Raw genomic sequence first — 9,568 nt, forward strand, 5'->3', positions numbered from 1 at the left:
CTCTCTCTCTCTCTCTCTCTCTCTCAAAAATAAACATAAAAAAATCTTAAAAACATAAAATTATACGATTGTAAATGCTAAGAGTTGTGTTCACATAGGTAAGTAAGTGGGAATGAAGCATTTTATAATAGCAATGTCACTTTGAATGCCTTGTGAGTGATCTCCTAACCTCCCCCCAAAACACATTATGACCTTTCATAAGTTGTATTTTTACTGATCTATCAGCTGGCAATTCAACTAGGTACTTTTAAATTTTGGTTGAAAGCAAATAATTGAAAACCATCTGATTTGCAAAATTGTTTAATCCCAGAATCATTTCACACTTTCAACAGGGTCAGTAATATTTTAAGTTGACCCTTTGGCATTCTGGAAACTTCATATGGGCCAATTAACCATATAAAAATTCATAGTGAGAAACTTTTATAAAGTGGAAATATGGTTTCGAAAGTGGCAGATTTTGAGATTTTAAAATATTTGCTGTTAAAAGGTTTTTCAGTCTAAAAAAAAAAAGATATGATTTCTATCACTCTTTCTTTTGGACATACCTCCTGAGGCCAGGAAGCCTCCATTGACTGTAATGCAGTGACCAGATCCACTGAGGCTCAAAAATGATAGTTGGTCAGCTTTTCCTTATGTGTAATTTACCAGTGGTTGCAGTATAAAATAGTGTTCAATATAAACAGCAGTCTCTGAATATAATAGCTCACTCAGTCAGTGTTCTCCTCACCTTTGGTTTGATTCTTCTTCTTTTAGCTCAGTGGACCCACAGACCACAGCTACTTTGACAAGTATCCCCCTGAAAAGGGTGTACCTCCCGATGAGCTGTCAGGCTGGGATAAAGACTTCTGACAGAAGAAAAGATGATTCCTGCCTCTGCATACAGAAGAAGACGATAAGGACCAATAGCCCAGTAGTGATCATTTCTCTCTTTGGAGTATTATAATATCTATCGGAAGACCATTAGGGAAGAGGAATCCTGGCCATGAGCTGGGCGAACGATGTGGTTATAAAGGTGGTTCTGAATTACAATGTCTCATTTAGACGCTGTGAATTATTCATATATTCTATTCTTTGCTTTTCTCAAATGTTGAAGGCTGTCTTATTCTCCTCTCCACAGTCAGAACCAGTTTTGCTGGCGGGGCATCCTTTTCTCTGCAGTCTCTTGCTCCATCCCAATCATACTTGTCTCCTTTGAGTCCTAATAAGGTTTAAAAAGTGTCTCACCTTTGAGCCACTAGATCTTGCAATGGAAGGAAGAACGGGGGTGAGCTTTGGAAGACTTCCCCTGCTCTCCATAATTCCATGTAAGCATTATGGCATTTCAAAGTCATGGTCTGCAGAAATCTCCATAGTCCATACAAGCTCTTGGTTTTCACTTGCATTCCACCTAAAAATGTGTTAACTTGTTTCTGTTGCTGATCTGGGGAAAGACAAGTTTTAGTCAGCAGTACCACTGCCTAACATAAATGAATTAATTCACCCAGCCAGTAATTATATTCCATTGGGGAACTTGAAAAAAATAAAGCAAAAAATATATTTCATTCTCCTCTGACTGGCCGTGACACCTCAGCGACTTTTCAAAAGCCTTGTTAAAGGTAGTTGTAATGTGGTATCAAGTGATGGGATTTTGGAAAGGTTTTGTCTTATATGCTAAATACTTTCCCAATCAAAGTAGAAAATGTGTAGGCTCAAAATCGTGAAGGCTTTTCCTTCTCATTAAATATTGAGGAGAATAATTTCTAATAGTTCAAGCTGCTGACTCTGAAACTCTGAGATAGTTTGGCCAGTTCTGTGATTGTTGCTGTTAATCAATCAAGAGTATAGAATAACCACAGTTAATTTTTAATGGAAGTCCCATTGGCTAATGTCGATGCACTGTAATCACTGTTACATCAATAACTGTTTTTAAAGAGATTTAAGTCATGGATGTGTTTATAATTTTGGATGTTTAAGATAGGCAAGTGGCTCAGGAAGTCACAGGACTTAAGTAAAAGGGACATCGAGTATGTACCCTTCTGTGTCCTCACAACCTTCCAGATGATGAATAGATTAGTTTCAATGGCCTTGGATGCCAGTGCCTAAGAAATTTACTAGAGAATGTTTTTGTGTATCGACCGAAATCCCACCAAATGGATGGGAAGCAGACTTTCTCTGTATCTTTTGGGTCTGGCAGAGTAAAAATAACATCTAAGTTCCTGCATTATTCAAGTTGCTGGTTATATTTTCACATGCTAATGTTCTATGGGAAAAGCAACCTCTACCCACTCTCCACCCATATTTTCAGCATTCAGAAAGAGTCAGTTATATGCTTCCTGAGAAGTCAGACCAGTTAAGTGAGGCCCAACCCAAGAAGGTGCATCCTTACAAATTGAATTTCCACATTTAGAAAATCCTTTTGCTGAACCAAAGAATTTTTGTTTCCTGGAGTAGTATTTTTAAAAATTATGTATTGTACATAGATGAACCATTTTTAATAGGATCAACATAACCTGCTTAATGAATTTCTAAGATTTTTAAAAGATTTTTATTTGCCTTTGGTTTGTAAGCATTGTATGTTTTTCCATGTATATATTTTTAAATTACCCACCTATAAATGTAGAAGATTTATGCATCAGATGGATATTAGAATTATACAGTTATAGTAATAATTAATATTCTCAAAGGAGATGAATAGTTGTAATTCAAAAAAGACTCACATATATACAATAAAAACGAACCTAGAGCACTACAGTTTTATTTTGCCTGTGATTGGCCATATCAGTATGTAATCTCCACGTTTCATTTTATTTTGTTTCCTTTAGAGTACTTTATAAAGATGAAGGAATGAGCCATCATGTAATCCCAATTTCACTGTTTCCTAGCTGGGGGACCTTGGGAAACTGAGTTCACTTCTTTGAGTAGAGCACTAGCATTCTTGCCTGTAGAAGAAGGCATAGGAAAGTGGTTCCTGCGTTAGAGGCCTGTTTCAGGGACTAAGGAAGACACATGAAGAGTCCTTTGGTGATATCTGTGAAATAATCTATGCTGCATAGGTGGGAGCTACTGTTACTGTCCGTTAGAATGAACGGGGACTTAATAACCACTTAGCCCTGAACCTATGTGTCATTGATATCTGTATGTAAAGTTGTTCCAATTAAATCCAGTATTTATCTTTTTCTTTTAAATCATGAAGTAGAGATGTTCTATCAAACTATAGTACTATAGTACTTAAGATGGAGAGTTAATCCTCACTCAAATGAAGCGCTTTATTAACAGCTCACCTACATTTCTAAATTCTAATTTTTTATGAATTAAGAATCTGCATGTATATACTCAGAAGACACAGAACCCGTCATACCCCTGACCATTGAATCACCCCTGCTCTCTCTGGTCCAGGGACAAAGTTAAGTTTTTATTCTTGAGCCACTTCTCTGTGGGGCCAACGTTTCATAATTGTAGTTTCTGAATCTTTTCTCTAAATATTAAAATGTATGGAAGAAGAAGAGTGTAATGGCGAAAAATAAGAGATTTGAAGTTAAAAAGATCTGGGTTTGAATTCTAGCTCTGCCCAGATGTGTGTGAACAACAAACCACATCTTTATGCATCTGTAACTCAGAGATGTACATGTAAAGCTTTGGAGCACTGGGCCAGAGTATTAATACTTGTAGGTCATTAATAATAATCATCTGGAAATAAATATATACATATATTTCTTTTGGAATAATAATAAACCCTTGTTCTTTATTGCCAGGCATTGTGCTAGGGCTGTTTACATCTTTTATCTCATTCACTCAAGATTCTAAAGTAATCATAAACGTACTGACTGTTGATTGCCTTCAAAACTAGACATTGGCTTCTGTATGCATTTCATTCACAATTTCAGTGGTGTGGTTTCTCATAGCTTTGTCCCAGTCACTCTGACTATAACAAATAACTACAATTCAGTTGCTTAGGACAACCATCTTATTATTATCCTTAGATTCTGTGGGTCAGAAATTCAAACACCTGGTGAAGATGGCTTGTCTCTGCACCACAGTATCTTGGACATCAGATGGAAAGACTCATAGATTGGAGTGACTCCATAGCTGGAAGCTAGAATCACCAAAGCCTTGTCACTCACTCTGGTGCCCAGGCTGAGGACATTTAAGACTAGGACTTCTGACCAGAGTGCCTACACATGTCCTTTGCACAGCTTGGATTCCTCGCATCATGGTGTTGTTAAACTAGTCACATTCCTTTCATGGAAACTTAGGGTTTCAAGAGCAAGCATTCCAGGAAACAAGGGCAAAGCTATCTATTTCTTTATGAACCATCCCTGGAATCACATATTCTGTTGGTGGAAACACTTAGAGCCCACTCAGATTTGAGGAGAGGGAACATAGCCTCCACATCTTAATGAAGAGATTTTAAAGAATGCAAGCAATTTTAAAATCTGCCACAATCCACTTTCTGGTCCCAGTTGAATTATATTATTATATACACAAAATAAACACATTCCTTCCCAAGAGCCTCCCTAAAAGTATAATTTCATAACAGCATCAGGCTCAGCCTTAAGATCTAGGATATTGTCATCTAAATCCATTCTGGTATAGATAAGCTTCCTCAGGTCTAATTCCTTACGTATATTCTTTTAGGTCAGAAAGTTTGTGAGCTAAGTAAACAAGTCATCTATCAGCACACTTCCAGCACTGAATGCTAGGACCATCAAAGGACAACCAAACAGATACTTGCATTCAGAAAGAAGATGGGGGTTGGGGGGCACAAAGCAGTTGTCGTCCATCAAATTCTGAAATCTGGTCTGACACATGGTAACTTTTCTCTGCTCACGGCTCAGTCAATACCCCTGGTGAGTTCTTCTCCATAGCTCTTGGCCTCATCTTATAAAATACTGGTTCTACCTTTTGAGTCATCCTTCCTTTTGTATAAAATATGTTTGGTATTTGCAACCGAATAGACTTCTTAGCTTGTTTCTTGCCTGCAACTGTTTGGTAGTAGACATGACTTTTTTTCAATTTGTCTGTCTTTGTCTCTTTATTCCAAGCTGATATGTTTCCTTTAAAAATTTTGTGAGTTTTCTATGTATAGATCTCTGATTCACTCCAAAATCTATATTCAAAAGTCTTTCCTGTGAAGATGCTACAGGGAAAATAATTTCTAAAAGTTCTTTTTTTAAAACAGGAGGTGTGCACAGCCTATACTTAAAATGCTTAGGAGGCCCTTTGATCTGTTTGAAAGGGTCTGATAGATAGCTTCAAAGATGGCTTTTAGTGATCACAACTATGGCATTCATGTCCTCTTCTAGTCCTCTACTCTGAGTGTTAAATGAGCCTACTGACTTCCTTCTAATAAACAGAATATAATCAAAATGATGAGATGTTACTTTTAAAATTTGATTACAAAGTGACTCTACTTCTATCTTGTTCACCCCCTCTGCCTCTCCCATTTGCTTGCTCTGATGAAAAGCAGCTGCCATGACCTGAGCTTCTTTATAGGAAGGCCCAGGTGGCCAACAGCCAGTGAGGAAATGAGGCCCTGAGTCCCACAACCCATGATGAACGGAATCCTGCCAAAGACAACAGGAGCAAAACTGGAAGCAGATTGTCCTCCAGATGAGACTGTAACCTTGGCCTACATTTTGATGGTAGCCTAGTGAGAGTCCATGAGTCAGAGTAGCCAGATAAACAATTCCCATATTCCTAACTCACAGAAACTGTGAGTTAAGAAATGTTGGCTGTTGTTGTCATTGTTTTTAGTATTTTTTTTAATTTATTTTGAGAGACAGAGAGAGAAAGAGAGCATGAGCAGGGGGAGGGTCAAAGAGAGAGAATCCTAAGCAGGCTCTGTGCTGTGAGCTCAGAGCCCTACTCAGGGCTCAAACCCACAAACTGTAAGATCATGACCTGAGCCAAAATCAAGAGTTGGATGCTTCACCGACTGAGCCACCCAGGTGCCCCAGGGTTTGATGTTTTAAACTACTAAGTTGGGAAGGTAAAATGGTCCTAAAGTGGGGGAAACAAGAACCACATGGACATAGGAAGACACACTGAGGTCCCTGAGGAAAAACTAGAATTTGTGATGACAAACCAGAACTCATGAGGACAAACTGGAACCCATGTCTGCCTTTCATGGTTGCCAACTTTGTCACATGGGTGTCCTGCAGGATAAGCTGCAGCCTTTGCATATACCTAGCATGGGATTTGCAGATGCCGAAGGCGCAATCTGGCCGGAGCTGGAAGAACCAGAGACTGGCTGCTGCCCTTCACGAGTAGGTGACTGGCAGATCAGCAACAGTGCATGAGCTGCCAAAGCGGCTTGGTCTTGCATGACCTCCAGAGCATAAACACAGCTGCTATTCACCTCTGCATTTCAGATCTCATGCAGATTTCTTCTGTGGCAAAGTCTAACTCAGAACCATACAGAGAAGGAAATCCTGGGAAACACTTTGTTTCTGGCTTAGCTATCTTGACACAGTACAAAGTCACTCACTTTCAAATCTAGTAAAGTACATAATACATAATTATTATTATAGGATATATTTAGTTTGAATTTTTAAGTAATGAGATTTTCTTCCTCTTTCTACCCAGCAGTTATTAAAGTGCATATAGGGATAGGACACATGACTCAGTTGAAACCAGCAAAAACAATTTGTCTCAGGTGATTTATAGGGAAGTTCTAAATTGAAGAAGAGCTGAAGTATTTTCAATTTTAAAAGATTTAAAACCAAGATTTTTTGTCTATTTAATTGTTGGTGACTACATTAAAATGGCATAATGAAAAGTAACATGAATTTGTTTTAATAAATATAAACTTCCTCAGTGAGAAAGTAGATATGCATTGAGAAAAGGGGGGAAAAAAGGCAGAAGAGAATATGATGTGACAGAGGAAAAACACCAGCAATGCATCAATCCTGGAAACCACATAGAGCAAATTGGGCTTCTCTCAAAGGGGATGGGAGAAAGCCAGGTGTCACACTAGAAGACAAGCTGACTATGAGTCAACTCCCCAACCCTGCTATTTAAAAGTCAGGAAGATGCTCAGATTGCTAAATGGATCATAAAATGCAAGATCTGGAAAGTTGCCCTTTTCTATATTCTGCTTGGCCTGTCTCTTTTAAAGCCTGTACTCAGTTTCACATTTAGGAAGGATAGTCAAAAGATTAAAGTATGCCTAGAAATATTTAAAAATTCAATCCATGAGTCAAAACCACAGAAAGTAAAGAAAGACTAATAAAAACAGATGAATGTATATTTTTCTTTTTGAGGGCCCATAAGGATCAAAGGGAGTAAGGGGGACCTTCTCATTCTAATGGATAGTTAGTGACCGTGAAGACAAATATTTTATATACATCTTAATTAACTCATTTAGGGATGCCTGGGTGGCTCAGGCAGTTAAGCCTCCGACTTCGGCTCAGGTCAGATCTCACGTTCATGGGTTCGAGCCCCACATCGGGCTCTGTGCTGGCGGCTAGCTCAGAGCCTGGAGTCTGCTTCTGGTCTGTGTCTCCTTCTCTCTCTGCCCCTCCCCCTCTCATGCTCTGTCTCTCTCTGTATCAAAAATAAATAAAAAACATTAAAAAAACATTTAAAAAATTAACTCATTTAACAATTATTTACTGAGCACTGTTCCAGGCACTCATAGATGCTGAGGATACAGCAGAGAGACCAAAACCCCAATCCCAATAAAAAGTCCTATTTATTAGATAGCTAGGTTAACAGCAATGGTCTCTAGGTGGTATGACCATGGATATTTTTCTTCTATATTTCCTAATTGTTAAACATTAGATTTATATTTTATAGTAAGGAACAAAACTTTAAAAAATAAATTTGAATCAGATAAGCTAGATATCAGAAAGGTCATTGAGACAAAGGGCTTTTGAACAAACACCAGCTACACATTTCACTGCGTCACATCGCTTTACAAGTAGCTGACCGACATACCACGTCAGGCCTCTCCAGCATTAAGCACCTACTTGCTTAAATCGGAGTCAAATTTTTACAGACCCTCTATTCCTTACCTCTCAATTCTCATGTATTGCCACATGTCAGGATGCAAAGTAAGCCTTCCAATTGATAGCGGCGGGTAACTTACTTCTTTCAATGTTTTTAGCTGTTTTTTAAAAATACAGTAAAACTTTGGATTGCAGGTAACTTGTTCTGCAAGCGTTCCACAAGATGAGCATACGTTTCTAAAACATTTTATCGTGATAAATGAGTAATGCCTTGCAATATGAATGGTATGTGATGCCAAATGTCACATGCTCACAGTGAGCCAATGGTTCTTGAAATTTGCTTTGATATATGAGTGCCTTGGATTACAAGCCTGTTTCCAGAACAAGTTATGCTCACAAACCAAGGTTTAGTTCTGCTTTTGCCAGTGTCAATGCCTTGTTTCTCTACTTTCCCCCTTATCCATAGATAGTCTCCTGACACCAAATTCTCTCTGTCAAATGCCTATGCTGAATCAGTTAATTAATAAACTGATTGATTCTCAACAAACATTTGACTGACTACTTTCTGCCAGACACTGGGGTTCAGCAATAAACAACATAGCCAGGATCCCTTCCATCATGAAGCATGTATTCTAATTACATGAGGATATCAGTAAATTATTAAACAAATAGAGGGTGTTACATAGTTGAACTCAACATAAAGTTTGGATATGCATAGAAAAAGTATAAATTTAAAAAAAACGTATCTGATCTCATTTCCTTTGAGCTTCCACCTACTGGTTAGTGGGGGGTGGGGGGCATCTTAAAAGTCTCTTCTAGTTTAAAGTGAATCCAAACAAGTAATGTGAAGAATCTCTCCTGGATAGTGGTTCTAAAATTTTGGTGGGTATCAGGTTGTGATAGGAAATGGCACAAGTATCAAGACCTAGGTTCCATTCTATTTCCAGAAGCCTGGGCCTCTGTGGGCTTTAGTAGCTCCCCAGAGGGCTGATAAACCATCCACCAAGTGTGAGAACCATTGCTCTATAAAATGCTCAGTGTCTCTTAGACTAAATTGCTCAGATTCTCATTTAGCCTCTCTCCTAATTTTATCCCCAACCAGTGGAGGAGGATTCAAAGCTCTAGAGTCAGATAACTACTTGGTTGTTAGTTGTTTCTGTTTGAGGCAGAAGTTTATGGTGAGGGAAGCTCATCATCTGTTCTCTCTTAGTGCTGAGACAGGCCCTAACTCCTCCTCCATGCCTCAGGTTCCTCTTGGTTACTGCTGGCACTGGAGGCTTTTGGGGTTTGCTCATGATCCCTTCCATGTCTAGCTAAGACCTGCTTTGCAGAACTCACTACAAAGCCACCTCCTTCCTACTAAGGTAATTCCCGCTGATAAGCTTCCCTGGCCAGACCTTCAGAATTATAGGTCCTGTTTTCACATGGGACCCTTGTAGAAAGCACAGGGCCTCAAGATAACTATAGTTCTGAGCCTCATACTGTGAGCTATGCTCTGCCCCCCAAGGTTACTGTCTGTTTAGCTTGTGATGAGACCCAAGTGTGGGAAGAAGCCACTTCCTCCCCTCCCTCTTTCCTTCTACAGTCCCCAGGAAGTAGAAAAGGGCAGGCTTCCTGGTCTTTCTCTTCTGAACTTCCCT

General features: G+C 38.9%; 1 protein-coding gene across 2 annotated transcripts in view; it reads left to right on the forward strand.

Moving 5' to 3' along the window:
• Positions 1 to 3,711, forward strand: part of PRKG2 (protein kinase cGMP-dependent 2) — a 113,399-nt gene extending 109,688 nt beyond the window's left edge. For both annotated transcript variants that reach the window (XM_029925771.1, XM_029925694.1), the window contains one exon: positions 754 to 3,711. In XM_029925771.1, coding sequence (XP_029781631.1) covers positions 754 to 849 — 96 coding nt within the window. In that variant the 3' untranslated portion in view covers positions 850 to 3,711. The remainder of the gene's footprint in view (positions 1 to 753) is intronic.
• The last annotated feature ends 5,857 nt before the right edge of the window (positions 3,712 to 9,568 follow it).

Source organism: Suricata suricatta, chromosome 1, assembly GCF_006229205.1.
Source record: "Suricata suricatta isolate VVHF042 chromosome 1, meerkat_22Aug2017_6uvM2_HiC, whole genome shotgun sequence".
NCBI lineage: Eukaryota > Metazoa > Chordata > Mammalia > Carnivora > Herpestidae > Suricata > Suricata suricatta.